Below are 27,417 nucleotides of genomic sequence, written 5' to 3' on the forward strand. Positions count from 1 at the left end.
GGGCCTTCTTTCCCCCCCCTGCTCCCCGGGGAAGCGGCTGGCTGCGGGCTGCCTCTCGCTCCCCCTCCCCTCCCTTTTCATTTTTAGTTTATTTTATTTTAAGTCCCCTTCCTCCCCCCCGCGCGGCGGCGGCGGCGGCCCGCCCCCCCTCCCCTCCCCAACCCGCCGCCGCGGCCCCGCACCGGCCCCGCCATGGCGACATGAGCCCGCCGGCCGCCGCCGCCGCCGCCGCCCCGGACATGGGGCCCGCACGGTGCTGAAGCGCCGCGGAGGAGCCCCGCCGCCCCGCCCCGCCATGGGGTGCTGATGGCCGGGCCCCGCCGGGCACCCCGCCGCCGCGCAGGGGAGGTGAGCGCTGGGGAGGGACGGGGTGAGGGGTGAGGGCAGGGGGGCCCCGCGGCGGGATCGGCTGTGCGGGTACCGGCGGGATCGGCTGTGCGGGTACCGGCGGCGTGTGTGCGCAGCATCGGCGCGTAACGGCGGCGTGTGTTGCACGATTGTGTGCGTTGCACGGCGGTGTGCAAGCGTGCGCGTGCATTGCACGAGAGCGTGCAAAGCCCGCGCCTGCAGCGCATCTGGCGTGCGGTGCATTGTGTGCGTGTGTCCGGGGGTGCAAAGCGTGCTGGGCGTGCAAGGCTCCCGGCGCTTGCTTGTGTTTGTGTGTGTTTTTGTGTGTGTGTTTTTGTGTGTGTGTGTGCGCCCCAGCTGTGACTTCTTGACGCAGCGCTGGGCCGCGGGGCTCTTGGTGCTGCACGTAACGCCTTTGTGTTCTGTGCCTTCGGCTTGTGCGCTGTTGGCAGAGATGGGCTGCCCTCTCCTCTCCTCTCGCCCGATGGAAGAAGTTTTTCCTTGAAAGAAGAGCGGGGTTGTGTTCTGTAAATCTCCCTCCAGAGGGGTGAACTAAAGGAGTGAGGTTACCGTTGGTTGTTTCATGCAGACTTGCAAAAAAAAAATCCTCCTGAAAACTTGTGTGTGGCACACACTATAACCTGTTTGCTTACCCTCCCCTTTTGACACTGTGAACAAGGGAAAAGAGCAACCCTGCATTTTCCCACTCTTGAAAATAAGGGTGTTAGAAAGTAGACTCTTTCAAGCCCACATTTAAAAGTGCTTTTGAGCATCAGCCTTTGTGTGCTCCCAAAACATCCTTTGCACGGTGTTTTGCGCCAGCCTGTGCATGGCACAGCCCCTTCTAAAGACAGAAGGGTGACATTTTTTATGTACTAAATATGCAAATGGAGCAAAATCGATGTGTTTGTGTCTCCCCCTTTCCCTGCAAAGGTGGCAGATGTGGCTGTGTCCCCTTCCCCGGGGCAGCCCCCCACCTGGGGTGCGTGCTGCCCCTGCCACAGTTTCCAGCCCAGGGATGCATGTGTGTGTGCGTGCCTATCGAGCCCAGGTTCTGCAAGGCGAAGCCTAGGCAGGAGTTTGTTTCTCAAAAAGCAAATCGCAGCATCTTTTCCTTGTCTGGAGGGGTTGATTTTGGATCCTTGCAAATGATCCAGTTTTGCTTTTAAAGCAGTTGGACTGGCTGGTGAAGCTGGGGGACGGCTGGCTCTCATCTGTGCCTGCACAGACCTTGGCACAGGATGTGGGAAGATGATCTTTTGGCTTCTCCCTCGCAGGAATTCAACTTCAACATTGTGCGTATATATATATATTTACTTATAATAATCCTTCCCTACATTAGGGCTTGTGTATAGTCTCATATGGTATAGCTCATCTTAGGTGCTCATTTTACTGCGTCTGTTCTATGTTCTTACTGAATCCCGTGCATTGTTTGCTCTAGGTCCTTATTTAAAAATACTAAGACAGCATCTGTCCTTGTGCCATTGCCTGGTAAGGCCCTTGCTCTATCAGGACCCTCTCCCCAGAAGCTGCTGCTTTCCCATGGTTTGTGTTTGGGGAAAGAGAGCAACCAAAGACACCCCCTTGTGAGCCCCGTCCCATGTCCTGGCCCTTGCCAGCTGCCATCACCCAGGGGGGCTAACGAGGGTTGTGCTGCCCTCCCTTCTGGACTCTTCTGCACAGCCAGGTGGGGAAGGCGAGCTTGGGGTGGCTCAGGATCATTTCAGGGAAACAGCTGTAGCTCGGTTGTCCATCTCCCTACATGCTGGGGGCCTCGGGGTGACTGTCTGCAAGGGAATTGATGTCAGGTGTTGGGACCTGTATTTTCCAGGACAACGCAGTATCCAGAGCTGTCTCTGTGCCACCTTATATTAACACTTGGACACAATCACCACAAACTTTCTGAAATGTGTTCTTTTCCTGTTTTCAAATTATTTGTTACCATAATCTTAACAGACATTTATCAGTTTAAATAGACTCAGTCCAAACTTCTCCAGTCAGTAGGTAGACGCAAGTATTTAGCTTTTTACAGCTTTGAGCATCTCCTCTGTGACTGCAGTCTCTTACATTTTGCCTTCTCAACTTTTGTGCGCTCACCTGCTTGTGAGCATACCTTGTCCAGGCAGAACGAGACGGCGAGCGGCGGTGGAGCGGTGGAGCGTGCCTCCCCTCGGGGCCCGTGCGAGAGGTGCTTTCCTTCGCACACCCGCAGCAACGCGCTGGCTACAGCCGTAACTCATCCTGACCTCTCGCTCAGCTGGCTTTTGAGGAGCATGTATATTCACAGGTTTAATCTTAGTCTTTCTCCATGGCACTTGATAGGAAATACCGTTAGGTGTGGCTGTGATGCTGATGTAAACTCCCCATCTAAACTAGGTGATGAAATAGATTGGTACACAATCTGCAGTTTATCTCACACTGCTCCGTAGCCTGCCAGAAATAGATTTCAAAAAAGACTGGGCAGGACCAGTGTCCTCAGGAAAACTAGACATGGTATTTTGACGGCCAAATGCTAACTAACCCTTAGGACCCTGTCGCCCAAACATGGAGCAAAATGTGAGTAGAAGACATATATCTTCAAATTGAGTGCAACATGGTTGGGGCATCTGAAGGTTTTCCCCGCAAGACGTAAACCAGGTGTATAGAACTAACCTGCCCAGGAACAAGTTGTGGCTGTTTTCCTTGGCTGTCATGACTTGCAGCGGGGCTAGAGAAGGTACAAACCCAGGTTTTTGTCACCACGACTCCACTGAAGCAGCAGGAAACCCAGGCTGGCCAGAGGAGGTGGATTTCAAGGGGGTTCTGGTTCACTGCAAATAGAGAGTAGCTTCTCTGAGAATTCTGCACAATAACAGTTGTTTTCAAATGCCAAAAAAGCAAGGTGAGGTCATTCAGATGGAAGGAAAAATCCCTGGTGTCTGCCACCTCAGTATGAAGCAGATGGGGTCTGAAATTTTCCCTTCCTCAATGTTTGCCTACTGCGAAAATTGTCAACACCGATTTATTAGCTATAATGGGTATTTGCACTTGCCATGCTATAAACTCATCCTAAAGCTCACTGACGAATAACATGTTACTGCAGATACTCCATTTCGCTCAGCAGCCCAGACATCAAACATTTTCTTTACAGGGATGATGGGAGGTGCTGGATGAAGCCATTTGCCAGAGGCTTTTGTGCCTTTTTGGTGGTATTTTGTTGCCTACAGCAGGATCCTGTTTCCTGACTGGGGCAGTCCTTGACTACAGTGGTCTGTCCCGTGAGAACTTTACCTTCCTAGCAATTCTGACTGCAGATCTCAGGGTTTAACTGCTCCTGACAAGCTGTATGCCACTGAAGAGCCTGCTTCCCTTAGGGAGGTAGCTGCTGTAATAACATGACCATCAAATGCAGCTTAGTCTCCATTTATGAAATAATTGCACATGTGTCTGCACATGCATGGATAAGAGCAAGGGGGAACTCTGGATTGGCCATTATGAACCAGCCCCTTGGATGCACTGTTCTTTATCAGCACCCCCACCTCCCAGCATTTCCTTCCCTGGGTTTGTTTTATTTTAGGCTGCAGACTGTCCAGAACTGGGGATACCAAGGCTGTTAATTGGTACGGGTTGGGCAGGAGAGAGGAGTGCGCGGGAAAGGCCAGGACTGCGCCTGTGCCATCCTGTTTCCGTGGACAACTGGAATTAGCTCCATTTCCATATTGTCTCAACAAGAGGCTAATTAGTCAGCAAGCTGAAGCTCCTGGAGGGTAATTAAGCTTTATAACTGTGGGTTCTCTTTGGTTGATGAGAAAGAGGAGACAGTACCCTCAGAGCCTAAGAATGCTGCTCTGCAGCTACTGTGCTGTACCTCATAATTGATCTATTGTTTCAACAGCAGATAATTCCTCATTTCCTCATAATTATATCCCTTTTTTAGTACCTCACACTGCATCCTGATATTAGCTGTACTCACTGATAATTTACCCTGAAGCCAATCAGGATATGCAAAGTAACATATTGGCCCTGGCGAGCATTTATGCTTTCAGATGAAATTCTCTGTTGTTTTTGTCAAGAGGAATGAAGCCATTGTAGTTATGCTTCTTTTTTTTATGTGGGTGTTAAGCTGGATATAAACTTGTTTGGTTTTGTTGCTGTTCATTTACATTAATGACTGACTACTGCCAAAAGACAAAAAGAACCACTGCTGAATCCTGCTTCTGTGTTTTTGCCCATAGAGGCGTTGTATTTATTTGGTTCCAGGGGATTATATTACTCAAAAGGTGAATGCGTGGTGCTTCAGATTCCCAATGCCTGTTGGCCCTTGCCTGTAGAGAGTTGGCTTTCACAGGCTTGAGAGCCTCTGGCCCTACTGTATAAAATTACTGCTTGCTCTCACACTTTATGAGCTTGATTTTCCTCAGAGTGACTGACTTCAAGTTACTGTTGATTTACAACAAGTTACATTGGTGATGGAAGAAGTGAATCATAGCCTGTGTGTGCTGCTTTTCAGAGACCAGCAGTGAGACATTACATAATGCCAGCTTTGACTTGCCCCCCCACCTTTAAAAACATGAAACAAAACAAAAATAAAATAAACAAACCCCTTCCTGTTGTGCTACCAGCACCTTCATCCTGAAGCAAGAGCTGCTCTGGGCACCCAGCTGAGCCCTCCCAGCTGTGCTGCTTGGCACCCAACACCTGCAAGATCCCACAAGAGTTGAGGCTGGAAGGGACTTTTGAAGGTCATTTTATCCAGCCCACCTGCTCAAGCTGGGTGGCCTAAACCCTGTTGCTATGTACCATGTCCAGGTGGCTTTTGAACATCCCCACCTATGGGGACTCCACAGCCTCTCTGGGCAAACTTCGCCAGCGCTGTATCACCCTCGCATTCAAGTGGTTCCATATATCCCTGTGAGCCAGCAAAGCCAAAGCCTTTCAGCTGCACAGAGGTCTCCAGAGAAGTACCCCAACACGCTGCCTTCCCAGAAAGTGTTAGGAGCATAGTGGTACCTCAGCACTGTGTGCTTGCTTACATAACCAATACCTAGGCCTCTTCTTTTTGTTGATTTTGTTATCTTTTAACGTCATGTGCCCGGTTTGGTGAAGTGGATCCCATCCCTCCCAAGTAGACTATCTGCAAATAGAGTCCTTGTGGTCATAAAACCCGAACCACTGTTGCTGACACCAGCTCCAGAGCCAACTGTTGACCTGCACAGAACATCAGCAGGCCCCCACAGCCTTGACTGCCACCCCCAGAGTTCCACAGTCACTTAATACTCTCCAGGGTCCCCCTACAGTATCACTGGTGCCTGCAAGGAAGAAGAGCGCAGGGGACAGCCAGAAGGTTGGACAAGCCCAGACAGACCCACACAGCATCTTTTGCTTAAAAGCACATCTGGCTCCTCTTGAGTTTTGAGGGTGATAAACCTGCTCTGTACCCATAAGCTCTTAGGTGGGGCAGGAACCTTCCTTTTAGTGCCAGAAATCACCAGCTTCCACCCTTCCCCATGTGTTTCACTTACCTTGGTGGTAGGGGCAGACACTGCCTGCTTCTCAGTTGCAGGTGGGGGCTGAGGCTCCTCAGGCAGATGAGTTCTGCAGAATCACCTGTCTGACATCCATGAATCTTGCCTGGTGCTGCACATTCACTCTCTTCCTCCCATGTCTCTTCCAGTTGGCACCACAACTCCTCCAAGACGCCATTCCTCCTGTGGGACAGACAGCCACCTCCCCCAGCCTCAGAGAGAGGCCTTGGGTGCTCCCTGCACCCACCATGCCAAGCTCTGCCTCCACCCAAACCTCTACCCTGGCAGGGGCAGATCCTCTATCTGCTGGAGAAACTGCCCATGGTGTTCCACCATGCCTGAGACTGGTGGCACTGGAACAGGTCTAGCAGAGTCCTTCCACAGCAGCCTCCTACATGTCCTCCTTCATTTGCTGGTGGGGCCTTGGGCCTGGCTCTTATATAGACCTCGCCCAAGCACTTCCAGAAAGGGTGCTGGACCCTCCCTAAATAGGGGGCAGCTGGTTGTGCTCATTAGAAGCTGCTAGAATGTCCTCAGGGCCACAGCTGTGTGGCTTCCCTTACCTTGTCCTTACCCAGCAACAGCGGGCACCCTCAGGTGTTCCCCAGTGATCCTGGCTCTTGTCACCACAAGGTCCCAAAGCAGAACGCCGGTGCGATACCCCAGTGCACACGAAGGCTCACATTCCTGTCCTGGCAGCGCGCCTGTTTCTGAGCGTTGAGGTCCAGCGGGGCCCATTCCTACCGAAATGTTCGCATGAGTCCTTTGCCTGATTTTTATAAACGTTGCAAAGAATTTGCGTCTTCAGGAGGCATCTTGCATGCATATCAGCAGCCAGATGATGAGCCTGCAGTGATGAAAGAGTATAAAACACAAGCATTTCTTTTGGAGGCGTTCATAAAAATGGCATAGAGGGGTTTTGGTTTGCAAGGGTTTTGTTTTTGCTTAATTTAATGGATACAAGCAAACAGCCTCCATCAGATAATAACTTTTCCTTTGATTTTTAGGTTCAAATAAACCAAAATCTCAAAGCAGAGCTCATTAAAGTATATTGAGTTTCATCTCCTCTTTGCATCAAACGCATACGTTATGCAGCTGGAGCTGGTCTCCAGGGCTGGCTCCTGAGTTTACCTTTCATCCGCGGGTTCCTTGGCACGTTGCCGCACGCAGCCTCAAATGGGAAGGCAGCTGGGAGTGAGATGGCTTGTGTGCATCGCTCGGGAGCTGCGCACGGAACCAAAGCCGTTCTGGGCGATGGACGCGCTGGTCTTGGCAGTTGCTGAGACAGAAAGGAAATGCAAACCTCCGCCGGCACTTCAGCTGGAGCCGTGAGGAAAGGCGGCGGGGCAGGCGCGGAGCTGGAAACGCACCCGTCTCGCCAGGAGGGGAGAGTGGTGACACTGTCTGAAAGTCGGGTCAGGAGTTCATCTTCTACCTTGGTTTTTAGAAGTGCCTACTTTGGAAAATATCATTTAATCTTCCCTTAAATAGCGAAACCCTGGTGTCGGTCACGAGAATGACTCGGGGAATGAAGCACAGCAGAGATTTCTTACGGGGTCCCCGGGTGCGGGAGGGAATAGACTGGGCAGCAGGCATCGGTTTTACAAAGCAGTGGGTGCTGTTAAAAAGAACTGCTGGTGCAGGCTTGTACCTGCAGAGACCCGCTGAGCGACAGCCATCAGCCTTAGAGCACCGGCTCTGTGACACCCTCCCTCGAAAATGCCCTTATCCTGTCTCTTTGCCCCTCTCTTCTCTTGATGATTCATTTTTTCGCTACCCCAGGGAATACCGTGAAGAACCCAAGATATTTGTTTTCTCCCACACTGCTCTACCAGTCCCAAAGTGCCCGTGGTGCTGTGACAAACTCCATCTGAGCTTTCCTTTTTGAACAGGGCTCTTCAAAGAAACAAAGAAAAACCATAAGTGAGACAATACCATCAGTAGAAAACCCACCATTAGTGAGAAACACCACTGCAAAATACCATCAGTGAAAACCCCCGGGCAATAAAAACAGAGCCTGCAGAAAGGCGTTTTGGGTCGCAGGAGGGGTGGGATCGGTGTAATTGAATCCTGGTGCTCTCCCAGGGGCTCAGGGTTTTCTTAAAACGCTCCTTGCAGCACCCATCAAACAGGTGACAGTTTCATGTGCAAAAAATCCTGAACCTCGTTGGGTCGGACACACGCCTCTTTAGATACTGAAATTTTGAAGTATCTTCCCAAACGTTTTTCTGGCATTTAACCTGAAAAGGATCATATATCATCGTATATCATCTCACAGCTCTATCGAGCTATTTTCACTAACCAGGCTGCAACAAGGTTTGCTCTCTAGAGCTGAAGCCGTTGCTCGCAGCCCGCTCGGCCCCCTGCCTGTCGCCGTCCCATGAGATGCCGTGTGACGAGTTGAAGAGGCAGCAGGCTCTAGGCAGCGATTTCCAGTAGCGAGGCATCCACGGGAAATTCTGCTCTCTAAACCGCACAAACATTGTCCTCTTAGAGTTGCTGCGTGGCACAGAAATGATGTGAAATTGTAAAGGAAGTTTACACCTGCTGCTTTTTGTCTTCTCAGACGTAAGCGACGCTGTAGGCGCTCGCCTTTGTCTGGCATGAATTTCCACACTGCTTTACTGACACAGGGTGAGGAAAGAGTTAAGCCAAGAGAAGGCCCCAGATACTAAAATTAACATCCGTCCCACCACCCCCCGCCCACAGCTCTGAAATTTCTAATGGCAGCTTGCAGTTAGAGGGTTTCTTAACTGCATTTCCATGGGTGGAAATCACAGATGGCTGGGGCGCAGAGGAATTCAGGCTCCTTCCTCTCTACTTCTGCTTCGTCGTGTTCCCGCCCAGAGAAGCCTGTTTGCAGGTCATGTGTAAAATCGCATTATTGCCTGCTAAAGCTGAAGCAAGATTTGGCTGCTGGTCGCTGAAAATGCTTACAAGGTCTGCAGAAATGCACGTGGGGGTTAAACTCTGTTGGAATTACCCCTCCTACCCAGAACAGCCACCTGGATTTATGCACAAATGAAGACAGTGGGTTTTAGCCTGTCTCTAGTCCTAGAGATTTTGTTCGTTATTTATGAAATTATCTATTACAAACCAAACCAACCCAGCAAACCAACTCCCAAGCACCACAAAGGAGGTTTTTCTCCCTGCCCTGGATGCTTTCAGTGGTGCTCTTTATGGTGCAGTGGTGTTGGCACAGCTGAATCGCATCTGGAGGCCGGGAAAACTGCGCACTTGTGTTAGGAGCTTGTTCTGCCCATGGCTGAAACGGCCCTGTAACTGCGTCTTCTGTTTGCAAGAGCCACTTTTGATTCTCACTGCAAGTGATTACAAAGCCTAAAAAGAAAAAAAATTACCTGTTTTACATGCTACACAAATGTGCAGGCCCCCCCCCCCCCACCAAAAAGTGTTTCTGGCACCCCAATTACTGCCAACACGAACTGCTTTTGAAAAGCATGGCCCGCAGCACCTAACAGCTCAGACTTCTCTAGGGAAACTGGAAGTGCCTCTTTAGGTTAGACCAGCTATGAACTTGGATCAGAAAGGGAGATCTTTACGAGATAGGTTACGTTTTGTGCACCACGTCAGGGTATTTTTCATGGACGAGGAGGTGCTTTTTTCATGCCTCTCGCAAGTGAAAACCTCACACCAAAGCTCTGACTCTCAAATTGCAGAGCAAGATGCAACCTGCGGCTTGTGACCTTGCTCGCGGGAGACGTCAGCCCGAGCCGGAGCGTCCTCTTGGCACGCTTCTCCGTCACTGACTTTCCAACCGGTCCTTAAGAAGTTTCCGTGCAGCCAGTTGACCTTTCTGTAGAGATTAAGAAACTTAAAGAACTGTTGGAACAGCAGTTTAGAAACTCCGCAAGTGACCACAGGAAAACAGAACAAAACAAAACATGCCACCCTGGAGCTGAAGTTTAATTTTAAACTAGGGAAGCAGAGGCTTAAAGCTGGGGTGAGTTAGTTTATGGTGGCCTAGTGTGACTGTCCAGCCTCGGCAGTTCTTCCAGGTCTGCAGCCTTTCCAAGGGTCCTTACTGCTGCTTTTCTGCTGTGCTCAGTTATCATCTGAGCAGACAGACAGAGTGGGGTCCCTGCGTGGTCTGCATCCCACCTGCTCCCACTGCTCACCCAGCAGCGTCTCTGGCGTCTGGTGAAGCCGTGCACACACGTAGAGCACGCCGGCTCTTCCTGAGTGCTTTATCTGATTAAGAGCTATGTAAATTTAGATGCAAACTCGTTCCAGCCCTGGGGCGCTTGGCGCGTGTCCTGGCGCGCTCTGCCTGCTGGAAAGGTCCGCGCGCCACTGTTGCTCCAAGGGAGACTTTCAAGTGCGTCATTCTTCTTTTTTTTCCTTACAAAGGTTATTGTGCCTCAGCCCTTGCCGATTTACCTCCCTAGTTCAGAAAGGAAAGGTTATTTTTCCCCTCTCTTTTCCCTTTAGGACCTCAAGAAGAGTTGCCATCAGTGCTCATTGTAATGTCCCTTGCAGGGCCATTGGTATTTGAGGTGTTTAAGGTGCCCCTGATGTCTCTGCTGGGGCTGAGGCAGTACAGGGACAACCTAAAAGTGATCAGGGCACCTGAAAGACCTTTTCTGGGCCCAGAGGCCTGTGAAACCCATTTGTGTTGTACCTGCTGTGGGAAGCAATCAGTCCCAGCAGAAAGAAGAGTTGCCTGAGGACGCCTGCTTCGGCCTGACGTTTTCCATGTGCTTTCTCCAGTGGTTTGAGGGGTGGCTAATCACTCTCTCCTTCCTGCAAAACCAAGGAAAGACCATCAATATTTCATATTAGGAGACGTGGTTGGGCTAAACATATCCGCTGCTGTTTTCGGTCTGCTGGCTGGGGCTGATCCGATATCACCAGCTTTTCACCCTGTGTTCCACCAAACACTCGCACAAGCCTTTAGAATCCATCTCTTCTCCAATTGTGCACCGGCCGGTATGGTCCGAGAGGCTGTAGCTGGTTTAACCCAGTTAGCATTACCTGGTATGTAAGAACTGGTGATCTGCAGGCTCAATTATAAAGAAATCTTTCAAAAAAATTCACCCATCTTTTGCTCTGCACAGACCTGGAGAAACCCCGTTTCTGGGGTTCCTGGGTTCCAAGAGAGGCTCTGAATGTGCTTCCCTGTTTTCCTTCAACATCACTTTGAGTGTCATCAGGATCATCCCGAAGTTTAAAAAAGACACGCAGAAATCAGTAAAAGGACCTAAATCAGCTGGGTTCGAGCCACAGTTCTGCTCAGAGTGGTGTCGGTTCACCTCCTCCCAGGCAGAGTCCCCCTCGGCAAGTGGGGAGCTTTCACTGGGGATTTTTGAGCCCACAGGGACAGTGGATCGGCCGTTGGGAGGCGGATGGGCCGTGGGCTTGGGACACGCTGCAGTGTTCTGAGCACGTTCAGGAATTCTGGATCCGAGGTTCTTTCCTCCAGCTGGAAAATCTCTGTGGCCCAGGTCAGCGGGTGATGCAGCCATGGGCTGGAGCCCCCGGGTCAGCGGGTGATGCAGCCATGGGCTGGAGCCCCCGGGTCAGCGGGTGATGCAGCCATGGGCTGGAGCCCCCGGGTCAGCGGGTGATGCAGCCATGGGCTGGAGCCCCCGGGTCAGCGGGTGATGCAGCCATGGGCTGGAGCCCCCGGGTCAGCGGGTGGTGCAGCCGTGGGCTGGAGCCCCCAGGTCAGCGGGTGGTGCAGCCATGGGCTGGAGCCCCCGGGTCAGCGGGTGATGCAGCCGTGGGCTGGAGCCCCCGGGTCAGCGGGTGATGCAGCCATGGGCTGGAGCCCCCGGGTCAGCGGGTTATGCAGCCATGGGCTGGAGCCCCGCGGGATGTGCCGGACAGTGTGGCCTCCCCTTGCTCACCGAGCAGCAGCCGTGTCATAAACATCTCACATAAGTGGGGGTTCTGTTCAGGCTCAGTGTTTATTTGCTGCTTAAAACCTGCTCAGCTATTAGTGGGGCTCGAGTGTGAGTTCTATGTGAATCACACCCATTAAAAACTCTTGTAAGTTAATAAAGGAAAATCTTTGTTCTACAGTTTCCCTTGACTCTGAAAGCACTCTGCATCTTCATTTGTTTAGAGGTGCTGTTGTTATTATTTGTAATAAACTGTTGTTTTCGTTGTCAGTTTTGTTTATTTTTCCGATTCAAGATGTTGCGGTGTCTCTGTAAATACAGCACAAACCTTGTGTTAACAAACTGCTCCTTCGAACCAGCCTGGCGAGCACTTGGCCAGGATCCACCTGCCTCACATTTCACAGGAGCTCACGGAAGGCACCGAAAGTTTAAGTAACTTTCCCAGGGATTTACCCTTCAGGGCTGAATTGCTTTGCCTAAGTGATTTAGCACTGTCGAGAAATGTGCAGCCAGAGTAATGGCAGGCAGTGTTAGAGCAATTCCAATTACCTTTTCCAATCAGATCGTCTTCTCCGTTTGAAAGTATGCCGTGGAATTTGTCGTCTTTAAAAAATAGAATTTGCTTTGTTTTTCATTTCAAATTTAGGCATTTCTTGACACGTTGTTAGTGCTGGGTGAGCTGTCCCTAGGGCCAGAACTCCCATTTTCTCTTTGCTGCACAGCAAGGTGTTTTGTTTTAGGTTGTGTGCTTTTCATCATCGCTTCTGCCCGTGGAACCGGGTGTTTCTGAATGCTGTCGGCCTTGGGGAAATATTCTCCATCGCTTACCCGGCTTGTAGTCTGTCCATGCTTTGCAAGGGCCGTCCCTGGCTCTGCCGCTTTTTCATTCCCTCTAAAAGGCTTTTCCTATCTAGAAGTCAGGATATGCCCTAGAGTTTTGTGGATCTATGTAACATATTTTCAGAGCGATTAGACCCGAGAGGAACCTCGCTGAACTCCCTGGTACGTTTGCATCGCACGTGAATCAGGTTGCAGCTGAAATCCCCTTTGTATTTGCCGTACCGCTCCTCCCTCTTCTTTCCTCAAAGCATCCACAGTTGGTGCTGCGGGAGAGGTTTTGTCTGATACCGACACCGTGAGAAGTGGGAAGCCCCCAGGGGTCGGGCTGTCCAGCCCCGTGGGCGTTGCAGACCTGGGGCTGGGTCTGGCCCGGCTGCCTCTGGACCTGAGCGAGCGCTGGGGCTTCCCTGGGCCCAGCGCCCGAGGGCCGTGCTACACGAGCCTGTCCCATTTCTGCAGATTTACTCACTGTGTGCTTGCTGGGTTCCCGACAGGCACGGCTCAGGATCTCAGCAGGCTGTCTCTGTTTTGCAGGTAGCTGTATCCAGCTGGGTGGCAGGTGGATCCAAGGGTTACCATGAAGTTTGCGGGACCCCTGGAGAGCCAGAGGTTGTCTCTCCTTCTGGAGACGGCAATCTCTAGGGAAGCTCAAATGTGGAAAGCGCATGTGCCGAAAATTCAGCCCAATCAGGTAATGTCTCTTCTTCACATCATTCGTCTTAGTAAAGGCATGGGATATCCCCTGGTGTGTTTTTATGGGAATGACTGAAGCTGTTGCAGGAGGAGTTACCTTCTGCTTCAGACCTGCCAAGTTGGCCTCTGGAGCAGGTCATGACTTTTTATTTGAGGGACACACCGTACAGCATGCAGTGTTACATCTCTGCTGTGCTGGTGAAAGCATGCACATACATCGGTTTAATCACATTCATTTTACAAATCGCACGGATAAGTAGCACATATTTCTAGTGGGCACAACTCTGCAGCGGTTCTTAAAAGCAGCTTCATTTTCTTGGACTAAGTTCACCAATAACAGCATCAAAATGCTGCAGGGGGTCCATAGTCCAGCCTCCTGCCCAAGTGTTGGCGTGGGGAGGCTGGAACAGGTTGCTCATGGCCTTGCAGAGGAGGCACCTGTGTCAAAAATGCCTGAGAACGCCACCAGCTTCTCTTCAAACCAATATGAGAAACGTGAGATTGGTGGTTTAGAAACGCCTGTTAACTTCAGGGAGTTCTGGTACCTTGTTGCTGGGTGGGCAGAAATGACCACACTGTAGTGGGCTCATGTCCAGCCTTGCTGGTCTTGGTTCATGTGAACTGTTCACACCACTATGTCAGCTGTTGTCAAAGCTGATCAGTGTGGTCACTGGTTTTCTGTCTGGCAAACGAGAAACTGCTGTTCTGTGGGAACAAATGCGTTTTTAAGGGGCTCAGTATTAGTTTCGTTAATCCACATTTCGGTTTCCAAATAAGCGACCCGGTTGCCAGAGGTGTTTGAGTACGTTGTAGCTGTGGCTGTCTTCGCGCTGTGTACGACTTCAGACCCGGTTTATGGCGCACCAGCCTGCTATTGCGTGCTGGCAGCATTCCCGGGGGAGTGATTCTGGTGGGGGGAGGTAAGATTACAGGAGAACAAGATGCGTTAGGGACTCAGTGTCACCGACCCAGATTCTTGTGTAAAGATTTCACAGGGACAAAGCGCTTGCATTTTCGCCTTGGTGAGGTTGATCCAGGTGGCTCAGAAGCCGCCACCTGCATTAGAGGGTGTTGGTAGCGGTCCCTGCCCTGCACTCATCCTGCCGTGCGGGGCCTCGGGGCTCTGAGCGTCACTGCAGCCGAGGTGGCGGCGCTGGCCAGGGGTTGTGTGCGCTGGGAGTACTGGGGAGGTTAATGGGAGTGCTGGCAATCTGCTGAGTATGAAACGGGGGGCGGCAGCTCAGTGGGAAGTTGGACTAGGGTCGAGGATGGAAACAGCCTGATGGCCAAACCCAGCCTAAGGTTTGCGCTCAACAGCAGCAGCTCTGCTCTGGCCTGGACAAGGACCAGGTTTGCCCTTTCAGTGTGCAATTACGTGGTGGTGGCGAAGGATCTCCTCCCCCTTTCTCCCTTGGACTTGGATAACGACATTGAGCTCCGTCCTGGGGAGCGTTTCCTGGCCCTCTGTGCTTGGCACCCTCGGCTTTCTGCTCCTGGAATTCCCGCCCACAAACCCATGTTGTCTATGTAACGTTTTTCTTTATGTTTTCCTACCTGTCCACTCAGACATTAACTTCTATCAGCAGAATGCCACAGTATTGAATAAATAATCACTCAACTGGGCTGAAACCACTGTGTGCATATGTAAAATGTATACAGGTTGGATTTAAGAGAGCCCCTAAGCACGGTTACTGACCTGGGGAAATCCTGACCTGCGATGCCACAGTGGAGCTGAACGCCCTGTATCTGGAGCCACATGAAATGATTCTCTTTGTCCCTACGTTCATGACACCGGCTTTCCAAGCCATCTGTCCCCACTGCGGCGTTCGCTGGGCGATGCTGCAGCCCGGGGTGTCGTGTGGATGACCCTGTTTTCTGGAAGAAGGTCACATTCCCCAGCGGCTCCTGCCTTCTTTCGAACACAGCGCATTAGCCTAGAACCTCGCTTGTGTGAAACCGTGGTTCGTTCCCCAGGGCAGTCGGGAAATCTGCATCCGCTGTGTATCGGAGCGGGCAGCCCGAAGCACCTGTAACTTTCCACTCCGCGCTGCAAAGGTAGCCTGGCTACAGAGGGGTTTTAATGAAGTCATCTGGTTTGCAAATGAGAAGAACGTGACTGTGCCTACAGAACAAGTAGTGAGCAGCCTGGAGACACCGCAGCTCTTCCCAGGAGTAACCTTGCAGCTTCGGCTCTGTACGAGAGACATTTTTGGTTCAAAGCCAAAACAAGTTCCATTTCTATAGATGTGTCAGAGTTGAGAACTTTTGTCTGAAAGCTCCTGTTTGCTACTGGCATGTATATTTCTTTTGGTTTCTCTTCTTTAAATGCAGGGCGCTAGCTCCCAGTATTTGCACTGTATCAAAGCCCCACGTCACAGGCGCTGTCAGTCTGAGAAAACAGGGACCCTCCTAGAGTTTATGAAGGTGTTTTTTTGCGGTTGTTGTTTCCTCCCTGTTGGGTTATACAATATGCAGGTGACATTCACAAGTTTTCGTGTGGCTCAGGCTTGAGAAATCAAGCAGTGAAGCCTGGTCAAAGGTTGATATTTTTTACATGTCAGCAAGTAACTTTGCAGCAGAGAGGTGTGCAAGCCAGACTTTTATTGTTGTTTGTGTACAGAGTCAGTGTCAGTTCTATCATTTCTCCTTCCTTCCCTGGTACACTTCTCTCCGTCTTCCCATTTGTTCTCTGTACCTCCTGAGAGATCGGGAGACCGCAGTTTATCTGCCGTTTTCCACCATCTCACCACATGATCGTGTGCAGGTCCCTTAACCTCTGGTGCCTGTTCCATCCTGTGGGCGGACCAGGGACTCAACATTTTTGTGGAAACGCTGCGAGATTCCCGCGTCAGTGGGGTCAGTGGCACCCGAGGAGCGCTGCCCAGCCCCAGCAGGGCCGCTGGCCGCTGCCCTTTCAGTGCCCGCTCCCGGGGAGCGCTGCCCAGCCCCAGCAGGGCCGCTGGCCGCTGCCCTTTCAGTGCCCGGTCCCGGGGAGCGCTGCCCAGCCCCAGCAGGGCTGCTGGCCGCTGCCCTTTCAGTGCCCGCTCCCGGGGAGCGCTGCCCAGCCCCAGCAGGGCCGCTGGCTGCTGCCCTTTCAGTGCCCGCTCCCGGGGAGCGCTGCCCAGCCCCAGCAGGGCCGCTGGCCGCTGCCCTTTCAGTGCCCGCTCCTGGGGACGGTCACGTCTTGCTCTGGCAGGAACAAACAGGGGAGAGGGCAAACCAGCTCTGTCTGGGGCAGCAGACAGTGCAGAAAACAGTAATTACCAGGTGAGGTGATTTTCCTAGATTAGGCAGCAATAAAACTGAGTCATGTTGGAGTTCTCAGATAATATTTTTTCCAGACTGCATTATCCAAAAGTCTGAAGGTTGTGTTATTTATTACTAAAATACCTGCCTGGAGTCCTTCACAGAGGCTTCCCGTTCACTGACAGCATCTAAAGGCACGTTCATCCATAGAGTGAGTGGCAGACAGCATAGTTCTCGATAAAGAATCAAGCAAATCGTTGCAGGAGGCAGGTCAGCGTGAGGTAGCCCTGCTTTATGCAAGGAAGAGAGCGCGCTTGTCATCCCTCCGCTTCCCCGTTTGTGTCCCAAACACCTTCTGTCGGCTCCACAGTTCCTGCAAGGAGCCTTGTTTGCTTTTGCGCTGAAACAACTGATGGCTTCACACACGCTGTTGTGCTCCGAAAAGGTGGGGATTAGCATCGCATCTTCTTCCTGTGCTCGGCGGGGTGTTTCCTGCCCCCCAACAGGTCTGAAATCCCTCGTGCATCAGGCAGCTGCCCGCTGGCTGCTGCTGCGGCTTTGTCAGTGGCACACGGCTGCTGAACTTGGTGCTGGGCCGGGCAGCCGGATCTGCAGGTCAGGCCTTGCTCTGGTCCGCCAGCCGGAGGAGACGGGTTGTCCTTCGTCCCCAGGGCCGGTGTCAGCTCTGCCTCGGGCAGCCGCTGCTGCTGCGTGAAAACAGAGCCTGCCCTTGCTGGGCTCGGATTAATTTTCCCTAATTAAAGCCGGCACACCAGGCTACTGTGCTCTTCCACCCCAGGGGTTAAGTTTCCAACTGCGTGTTTGTGGCAGCAAAACAAAGAGCTGGGCACGCAGATGCGGTGAGCGGCAGAAGGCGACGTCTGTGGGAAACACCTCTCACCAAAGGGGAGCTTCTGCTTCCCTGCCCAAAGGGACTTTCTTACTTCCAGCCACCCTCGTGTCTCAGTTTTGCTTTTAATTTTGTATAACTAAGGAACAGTGACCTCACTGCTTAATTAATTTCACCGTGCCACATTTCTTACTTGCATTACTAGGATGAGGTAGGTAGGTACGCCTTGGAGGGACAGGGAGAACGGCCGACGCATGTGGGAAGCACACACGGCGGGCATGAGGGCGCGGGGCCCAGCTCTCATTGCTGCTGCCTGTCTGCTCAGACTTCCCGGTGCTGATGGGGGCTTTAAACTCACCTGGTCCCTCTGCGCAAGGGAATTCCTGCCCTCGCCATTTAAAGCCAGCTTCTGAGGGTGAAATTTTGCCTTCTGTCCTCACACTGCCCTGAGGGACGTGCAGATTTAAAGACAGATCGTGGAAAATGGAGAGGCAGCACAGAAGGGCGATCTCCCCCTTCCCGGTGATGCTGGTTTTAGGAGAAGACCCAGCCTTTTCCTTTGGCAGGCGCGGGGCCCAGCGCTGCCCCAGGGGCGCTGCCCGTTTCTGCCGCGATCCACCGGGAGCGGTGATTCAAGAGCCAGAGACAGGTTTTTAAAACCGTGTTTATTGAGTTGGCTGGGCTGGTTTCAGGTCGGCTGTTCGCAGGTAACGCAGAGCTTACCAGCTGCATTCACCCAGACACTGCATTTCCACACTAATCCTTTAAGCTACTCAAATCCCTTTTAAATCTGCAATATTGTCCAAACCCAGCTGTGGTTATAAAGCCCTTTTCTGTGGCTTTGTATCTTTCCATTTAAAAATAGGTGCAATGCATAAAGCACTAAGGAACAACTTCTAAACTATCGCTCTTCCATTTTCTGAGTATTTTAGGTCCAGCTGCAGAGTCCTCACTTCGCTACAGGAAGTGTTTTTTGTAAGGACAGACTGTATTGCCCGTTTTCCTCCCCAGACACATTCCAGGTCCCCATCCCGCTGTCCAAAGGGTGACGTTATTAGCGGAGCATTAACAAACTCCTCGCTGCTGCGCGTGCGTTCCTTCTCCCCCGGCGCGGTGGGCCAGGTGTGCTGCCCTCCTGGGGCACGGGGTGCACCCCCAAACTGCAACAACTTCAGAAAGAAGCGGTATTTCTTGGAATTGAGCAAGCAAATTGTCTCTCCTGAAGAATGGCAGGTGCTTTTTAAAGAGCCACATGATAGCCAGGTGCAGAGGCCCGTGTGGATTGGACACGCCGCTGTCACTGTCCCCACAGGGCTCCAGGACAGCAAACGCAGCAGGACTTGGCTCTCAGAGGAGCACCCGACACGGTTTGCAGGTAGAGGGGAATATCTCTTCATTAGCTCGACCAGTACGGCTGCAGCACACTGGTGTAGATTCCCCAGCCCTGTGTCTTTAGCCCGGATCCCTGCCCCAGCAGTGGTACTGCCGTGTTTTTCGGAAGGAACTGGGTGACCCCGGTTCAGTGGGACTCGTGCCCATGAGCTCAGCCCAGTTCAGCCCCAGGGCTTGAGCTGCGCCACGTTCCCCCCATCCCGCCGGGGAGCCCAGCGCCGCGAGCAGGTGAAGCACACAATGAAGATGTCAGGCTGTGAGAACAGTGAAAGGGGTGAAACTGCTCTGCTCTGCTCTCACACATGTTCTTGGCTCCAAGGCAGCAGACCCGTGACAACACGTTATTGTCTCTGGGAGGCACGCGGTAGGTACAGCAGTGATGGATAGAGCATGAAGTATTTATTTTGCATCAGTGTTGGGTGCTTTTGTCCTCTAAAGTGGTGCAACTTCTCCCCCACTGCTATTGCTGAGGGAGCAGCTCGAACCCAGCCCCGCAGCGATTCTGGTTGATTTGCCGTAGCAACCGTTTCGTTTCTTTCCCTTAAACCCTCTCTGAGCAGCAGCCGAGCTGCCGCAAAGAGCACACGGACCCGAGCGTAGCACGACAAATTGGTCTGGTTTCACTTCTCGCTGATCACCCCACATAATTCTTGTTAAGTCAGACCAGACAGGTACCTGGTTGAATTGAAAGGCTCCAGCAAAGCTGCAACTGTTTCAGTGAAGTCAAAGATTTTATGTCAGTGACTGATGCGTGTTTGTGTTTGAGATGCAGCGGTTGGCCCAACAGATCAATAGTGGTGACTGGTGCCAGAAAGTTAAACCAACCAAAAAAAGCAACACCAAACCCAACCTTTTTTTAGGTGGAATTGTACGTGTTTTGGCCTCGGCTCACAGGTACCTTCACTGCTAAAGGTCTTTTGTAAAGTGTTTGGAATTTTCTTTTTTTAACATAGACTGAGCTAAAAATACCCCCATAATTTGAAGGGAAAATAAACCTTTCCTCTGAAAATACCAGCTCAGTCCCTCCCCCGTGTGTCTGCCGGGAGCGGTGCCCCCACCTGGCTCCCAGAACAAGGCCGGGTTTGTTCAAGCCGGGCTTTACTGTGTGGCTCTACAAAAAATCCTCTTAGAGCCGAGCTGGAGGATACAGCGTCAGTATTTGAAGTACCTGAGGAACTAGAAGACATCTTTGTCTTGTCCCCAACACACAGCAACTTCTGCGTGATGCCAGTGCAAGCAAAGCTGTCTTTTCCAGGGCACATTCGTTGGGACAGAGTAAGGAACTGCAAGAACAAAGTGGGGACTGAGCTGGTCCGAGGCTCCCCCTTCCCAAAGGAGCCGTTGTTCCCGTGCTGAATAACTCCCGCAGAGGTGAAGTGTTGGGTCTTTCTGACTTACTCGGCATGTGTAAGAGCAGTTTGTGTTTTCTCAACAGGACGTAGCCATTTCTCCCAAGCAGAGGGATGAGGTCATCCAGTGGCTGGCCAAGCTCAAATACCAGTTCCACCTTTATCCAGAAACGCTCGCCCTGGCCATCAGCCTTCTGGACAGGTTTTTAGCTGCAGTAAAGGTAAACGTTTCCAGATACGTCAACCCAAAGAGACGGAGACCACCCCCCGGCTGTTTCTGGTACAGTCAGAGCGGGGTGGCCGTACAGAACCGCCTCCTTCCCGCTCTGCTCTCTTCCTTTTTTCACACATATATAACCAGATGCTACCTGCACTACTCCAGGGGCATAATTTGGGGTTGTGGAACCGCCAGCAGGTAGGTGGGGAGGCAGATCCTTTCCATAGTCATTTTCACCCAGGGAAAGTAGCCCTTGGTTTAATGAGAACACGTGGTTCTCAGCGAACTGACCCCAGTGCTTATACCTACCAAGAATATTTCCCCTCTTTGTTCTGTCTGCCCTTTGCCTTGACGTAACACAGCTCATTAGTTTAAATGTGTACTCACCTAAGATAAAGCAGCGCCCTTCCGAGTGCTGTGTTCAGGCCGTGTTTTGCATCCGTGCAAGTGTCTGAGCAAACCGTTGGTGAACCCGCACTCCCTGGCCTCGAGCTGTGCAGCCGGGCGTTGGAGCCTTGTCTCTTGCCGTATTGCTCAGTTCCACTCCGTGCCCGGCTGATCTGCAGTCTCACCTGCACGCGTGTCTGATCCCACTGACGCCAGGGGGCAAGCAGCATGGCTTAGGACAGCTAACCAACCCACGTATGCTCAGGCTGTGCCCCTGCCTTTCAGTGTGACCCAGTTTGGTGAAATTCGAGTGACATCATCCATTACCCTACCCTTTAAATATTAATAAACATTGATAGTGTTTAAATTACAAGCCATGGAAGTTGTTTAGGATATCTTAAAGTAGCTGATGTACTGAACACTGAGATGGGAAATAGATTTAAATCTTTCAACAACCAATGCCCTCAAGTACAGTTTTTATTTCCATAATTGCAGCAGCCAAGGAGTGCAAGGAAAGCAGAATGAGGAAGAAGTGGCTGTGTGGGAGCAGCAATGCTGAGCCGTGTGTGGCTGGGGGAGCCCACGGCTCCGTGTGCCCTCCCTGCTCCCCTCTCACAACACCGTCATTCCTCTGATGCAGCTTTGCTCCCGGTTTACGTGTTTGTTTGGGTTTTTGGTTGTCTGGTTTTCTACCAGACACTACCACGTGGGATTCTATTATTAAGATGACTGGTCTCTAGAGAGGGTGCGCTTGGGAAGAAGAAGCGACAAAATTAACATTAAAAGTAATAGGGAAAACATAGGGAAGAATAAAGTTCCCTGATGGTAGGGATCTGCTCCAGCCCTCAGCTTTTCCCTGAGCACACAGGTGTCCTTTCTCGCCGCGCAGCACTTTGCGCTAACCTGACAGTTCCCTTTGAAGCTGCCTGCACGGTCAGGAAGAAGTTAGAGTCTTGCCCTGCGGGAACTGATTCTCATTGCTTTCAGCAAGACCTGAATGCACAAGCAGACGCGTGCGTGCACCCCCTGCCCTAAGCGTGCATTCTCTGCACGTGGTGAAGTTGAAATGGCACTGGAAACCAGTCCTCTAGGCCTAGAATTGTCCTTGTTAAGTACCTGCAGCTGAGTGTAGTTAAAGATGGTAATTTTGGACATGATCCTGGGTTCTTCTCTTGTTTTCTGGTGTTGTGGGTTCCCTGACAGCTCATTGCATGAGTGTGACATCCAAGATGTCACCCTTCAGCCACCCCATAGCTCTGCTTTATGTGCCACATTTTACCTACCCGGAATTAATCATGGCAGCAGGTTACATCTAGGTGGAGTTTCACACGGGGTGCAGGAGCTTCACTTACCTTTGCCTCCAGCATCTCCTGGCACAGACGGCAGAGGAGCAGTTGCCAGCCTGCTGGAGGCGGCACAGGGCTCTGGCAGCTCCGGCACGGTGAGGCTCAGAAACCTCTGTGCCCCATTCCCAGCGCCCGGCCGCTGTGGAGCGGGGAACACGGCCCATTGCTTCCTGGGGTCTTTACACGGATGTGGAAACTAAGTCCTCTGTCAGGAGGTCAAACTGGGGAAGAGAGCTACTGAACACAAACTCCAGCAGGTGGGCCACATTTGGAGTGCAGGCTTAGGCTGGGCCCAGCACAGGGACCATCTGAATCCTCACAGCCCATCGTGCTGCTCCCCCGCCCCTCCAAAAAGTTTCCCATGCACATAAAAAACCAACACCTTCCCTAAAACAGACAGGGGAAGGGACCAGCTCTCTCTCAATAGTCCCCTGGGCCACTTTTGAGAACTCGCTATAGAATTCTGAGTGGTGATTTTTAGAGGCGTTTTCACTTCCCTAGGCAAGGACAGCATTTTGCTGTTCCGCTTTTTCCCTCCTCCTGTGTGTCTGACCCCCCCAGCTCCGCTGCAGCAGGCAGGGGCAGTGCTTCTGTGCCTGGTGACAGTCTGGCTCTTCTGCTTTCTCCTTCCCGTTGCTCCTGCACCGCCCCGACACGAGCTGTCCGAGCCCCGCGCTGCGCTGGGCGCCAGGTTCCGTGGGCGGCTGGCAGGCGGCCGCGCTGCCTCCCGTCCCCGTGTGCGGCGTTTGCCGCGGTGTTCGCCGTGGTGCAGCCGGAGGTGGGGCTGCTGACCACAACACGCCGCGCGGGCAGGGCCCTGGGGCTCGGGGCGTCTGACCTCAAGGGAATATTCATCACTTTTGCATCGCATTCACGCAGGAATTCTCTGCTCTTCTCTATCCTAGGCCCGTCCAAAGTACCTGAACTGTATTGCAATCAGCTGCTTCTTCCTTGCTGCAAAGACCATTGAGGAAGATGAGGTAATCTTTTTGTTGGTACTACCATACCGTGGTCTGAATACATTCTGGCCAGCCCTGCCTCTGCTTGCGCTTGCCACAACGGGAAGGAAGCACTTGGTGTAATTTTTGTAATGACTGCTCTCTCCTTTCTCTTTTTGCATCGGCTGTTGCAGAGGATTCCGGTACTGAAGGTGCTGGCTCGGGACAGCTTCTGCGGTTGTTCTCCAGCTGAAATTCGCAGAATGGAGAAAATTATCCTGGATAAACTGAACTGGGATCTTCACATGGCAACGCCACTGGATTTCCTTCATATTGTAAGTGAGGGGCTCTTTACATTCTTTCAGGTGTCAGTTGCTGTACATCATGTATTGAGAGGTACCGAGACAAAAACATTACCTGTAGGGGAGCAAAGACTTCAGGACGTGTTCATGATTATAAGTAGTTTCTAAAACAGCCTTCCCAGAGAATTTCAGAGGAGACTTGGGACAGTAGGGCACAACTTCCAAAACATGGGCTTGCCCCCTGCAGTCTGGCCCGCTCTGGGGCACGTCAAGCCACTCACTAAAACTCAGAGCTCCCAAAAATTCACGCCTAAGTCTCAACTGCTCATGGTTCTGCTCACAGCTAAATGCCAGGCAGCACAAAAACAATTGCAGAACCAAGGGGAAAGCACTTGCTACTTGTTGCCAGGGAACCAGATGCTTAGATGGGGGAAGTACAGTACCCTGAAGTTCTCTGTGTTGAATTGCTTCCTCTGCTTGCTCAAGAAGGAGCTGTAGTCTGGGACACCAGAACTGCCAGACCTGCGCTGTCGGGAGAGAAGGGTGGAAGGGGATGGCCTTTTGCAGCGCCCTCAAAATCCTGCGCCCCAAGTAGACAACACATATGATTGCAGGCCCCGCCAGAAACGCTGCACCAAGCTGTTGGTGTCTTCAGCATTAGGGGTTTTTTGTTTGTTTTTTACCGTGGTGCGGAAGTTGCTTTGATGGTTAAGCTAGAGGGTGATTCTGCATCCAAGACGTGTCACATGCCAGTGCGGAGGTCCGAGCCGGCTCTGCCTGTCACTCACACCAGCTCCCTCCCGCCCTTGTGTCCCCCGCAGTTCCACGCAGTCGCGGTGTCCAACAGGCCTCAGCTGGCGACCATCCTGCCCAAGCTGAGCCCCTCGCAGCACGTGGCGGCGCTCAGCAAGCAGCTGCTGCACTGCATGGCCTGTTACCAGCTGCTGCAGTTCAAAGGCTCCATGCTGGCGCTGGCCATCGTCAGCCTGGAGCTGGAGAAGCTGCTCCCGGACTGGCTGGCTCTCATCATCGAGCTGCTCCAGAAGGCACAGGTGAGGCAGGGGGGCTGCGTCTTGCTCCAACTCCGCCGGTCCACGCCGGCTGCGGCTTTCGGGTCGGTAGCTGCTGGTCGCTGCCTGCGGTTCCTCTTTTGCGAGGACAGTCATGCCCACAAAGACTGTTCTGCAGAGCGTGAATCCTGACTGCACGCAGTAGGTGCGGAGGGAGGAACTGATGGCTACAGGCTGCTCAAAGATGCACAGAGACCTTTTAATATCAGAAAGGTTTTTTTCCCCCCAATGTTGCTCTGACATCTAAGATGGAGCAGGCATATCTTAATAAGTCATCATGTTGGTGGGGTGGGTGTTTTAGTCCTTTTATTACTTACTTTCTCCTGCGTCCAGCACATCATTGATAAGCCAGGTACTGGGGCGGCCGGTGCGTTCAGGGCGCCAGCCCTGCCCTGCCGGCCTCTCCTCTCGGCCGCAGCAACCACGCAACAGCGGAACCTGTGCTTGTCTTCCCTCTGCAGATGGACAGCTCGCAGCTGATCCACTGCCGGGAGCTCGTGGCACATCACCTTTCCACCCTGCAGTCTTCTCTGCCGCCCAATCCTGTATATGTCTACAGTCCCCTCCAGCACACCCTGGTGACCTGTAACAGAGGAGCGTCCAAGCGCCAGCCCTCCTCTGTCCCAGGGCCAGGTTTGTCCCAGGACAACGGCCGGCCAGAAGCGCCCGTCACAGGTACAGCCGCGCTCTACCCGCGCCTGCCAGCCCCCAGCGGTTGCAAACAAGCCTCCACTAAGCGCAAGGTGGAAGAGATGGAAGTGGACGACTTCTACGACGGCATCAAGCGTCTCTACAACGAAGACATCGCTCCGGAGGTAGTGGCTCTTGAAAACGTGGGCTCTGTTTGCGGCGCTGACGTCTCGAGGCAGGAGGGCAACGCGTCCCCTTGTCCGCCTCTGCAGCCGGTGTCTGTGATGTAGCTGCGAGCACGCGCCACCCGCTCAGCGCAGCTGCGCTGCAGAGGCCGCGCAGACCCGCACCCTGCGCGGGACCCGCACCCTGCGCCGGCGCCGGGGGGAGAAGGGGCCGGACCTTCTCAGGCTGAACTGAAGGGAGCCAAAAAGAGAAAAAAAACCAACCCACACGAAAAACCCTTTTTTGATTTTTTTCCTTGTGCGGCTAATTATAGTTCCACTATTTAAGCACTTAAAAACACAAAAAAAGTATAAAAATCTAAAAACCAAAAACCAAACAAAAAAAAGTAGGAAAAATTGTTTCTTTCTAGTGTTGTCAGTTCCACTGTTTCTCTGCTCCTGTGTCGTAACCCATTCTCCACGCCCAAGAGCTCACACCGGTCGCGCAGAGTTGATCCAGGTTTCCCAGCCAACCGACGCCCTCGGACCCCATTTCCATCTGCTCCTTGCTCCCTTCCCGCTCGCTCCTCCTTTCATTCTCAGCAAGTCTCGTGCATGATGTTCTGTACTACCTGACCTTCACGACAGCTTCTTTCTTTCTAAAGAAAAGACCTTTTTGTTTTGTTAGCACTTGGGTGTTTGAATGTGATAACTTTGAAAAACCAGATTTAAATAAAAGGTTAGTCAGGGAAAAAAAACCACCACCAATGCTTGCAAACTGCTCCACACTTCAGTGATAGGCACAGGAGTGTGAACGCGCTCCAGGAGCACGAGGGCAGCAGCCACTCTGTACCTGACGCAGAGAGCTCCCCAAGTTAGAGCAGTTAGCATTTCCAACACAGAAAGCAGTTAACGCATTATCTGTCGCCTGAACAAAATTACCTTTGTTCTTATTTGTACCAAGGAACGTCACACTGTGGATTTCACCAACATTTGACTCTGTGTCAAGTGTAAACCCTGAATTCTGCAGTCTGTTTTCCCCGTACGTTTCTAAGCTCAGCATGCGAGCAGCAGCGCCTGGTGAGGCGCTGGGGCGGCTCCTGCGCCTGAGGTTGGAACGGTGTCATTGCCAGCCACAAAACCCAAACAAAGCCCCTAAGTTCTGTGTTCACGTCACTTCTAACCAAGAGTAAAACCTTTACAAACTTGTCTCTTAAATGTTACACCTCTGTTTCTCGGAATGACCTCTCCCAATTGTAAGCTCTCTCCACAGCCCTGAGGAAGGTATTGTATTTGAGCCATTGTACTGATGAAAGCCTTCTGGTAGCAATAAAGAAAGTTGTCCTGGACCGCGAGTCTCGTTCTGTGCGTTCCGGCAGGTCCGTTTCACCCGGAGGCTGCGCGGCAGCGGTGCTGGGCAGGAGCTGCGCTCAGCACCGAGCCGTGGCCTCTACAGCCGTTCAGCTTTGGCCCCAGCAAACTACTCTCATCCGGGGTTCCCGATGACCCCTCCACTGGACGTCACATTTGACCACGAAAGGGTTAGTGCAGAGTCAGTTTCTTCTGTCATCTCCCTCCTGGCCGGCTGTAAACTCATGCACTTGAGGAGGAGCCAGCCCTCCTGCCGCTCGTGTAGAGGTGCCGTCCTTTTCGTTGTGCAGTGCGTGTGACAACCTTGTTTTGGTTTCAGCTCTCTCCTGTCACCCTTACGATCCAAGCAGCCCCTCACCTTTCCTCTCCTCCCTCTGCTTCACTGCCCGCAGCCTCGGGGCTCCCCGGCAGAGCCGGTGCTGCGGGGCTTCAGCGCCACTGCTGCTGCTGCAGACCCACTGCAAGGCACGCACTTGTAGGTGAAATTACAGAGGATAACAATTCTAAAAAAAATAACCGCCCTGATTTCCAGATGTATTTCTACTTACATTAGTTCCTTATATGTATGTATTCATTCCAGATATAGCAGATAGTTTTAGATACAGCATTAGCACAAGAAAGATGAGAGCCAGTTTTCACCCCGCTTGGTTACTCTCTACATCTCTCAGATGCACGCGGCCTCACGGCACCCGCGCAGCAAACGCCACAGCTGCAAAACGAAGGCACTTCATGTGAGCCTTGGCATCTGGTTTGCGCCCACCTGCTTCTCTCTCTTTAAATAAAGCTTTAAAAATAGCTATTTGGAGTTCAGAAGTCAACCCACAGAAGGGTTCTGCCCTTCTTCAAAGCTTCCAGAGGCAGCAGCACTCCCGGTGGGTCCTGCAGCCCTGGGCCTCTCCCAGTGCAGCC

The 27,417-nt window shown here is 52.2% G+C and overlaps 1 protein-coding gene across 2 annotated transcripts; it reads left to right on the top strand.

Annotated features, from left to right (window-relative positions):
• CCNI (cyclin I) lies at positions 1–26,486 on the top strand. 2 transcript variants are annotated; one of them, XM_065836096.2, is made up of 7 exons: positions 3–348; positions 13,088–13,244; positions 20,170–20,304; positions 22,939–23,013; positions 23,166–23,306; positions 24,095–24,325; positions 24,805–26,486. In XM_065836096.2, the coding sequence occupies exons 2-7, from the start codon at positions 13,131–13,133 to the stop codon at positions 25,261–25,263; spliced, it is 1,155 nt and encodes a 384-aa protein (XP_065692168.1). In that variant the 5' UTR covers positions 3–348; positions 13,088–13,130; the 3' UTR covers positions 25,264–26,486. The 2 variants fall into 2 exon arrangements, with proteins under 2 accessions (XP_071664399.1, XP_065692168.1); XM_071808298.1 differs by lacking the exon at positions 20,170–20,304 and having other exon boundaries at positions 1–348.
• The last annotated feature ends 931 nt before the right edge of the window (positions 26,487–27,417 follow it).

This window comes from Patagioenas fasciata, chromosome 4, assembly GCF_037038585.1.
Source record: "Patagioenas fasciata isolate bPatFas1 chromosome 4, bPatFas1.hap1, whole genome shotgun sequence".
Lineage (NCBI taxonomy): Eukaryota > Metazoa > Chordata > Aves > Columbiformes > Columbidae > Patagioenas > Patagioenas fasciata.

Bases quoted from the DNA above. Each gene is read 5' to 3' on its own strand.
- CCNI (XM_065836096.2), top strand. From the start codon at position 13,131: ATGAAGTTTGCGGGACCCCTGGAGAGCCAGAGGTTGTCTCTCCTTCTG. The intron at 23,014-23,165 runs GTAATCTTTTTG...CGGCTGTTGCAG, and splicing joins AGACCATTGAGGAAGATGAG to AGGATTCCGGTACTGAAGGT. The intron at 23,307-24,094 runs GTAAGTGAGGGG...TGTCCCCCGCAG, and splicing joins CACTGGATTTCCTTCATATT to TTCCACGCAGTCGCGGTGTC.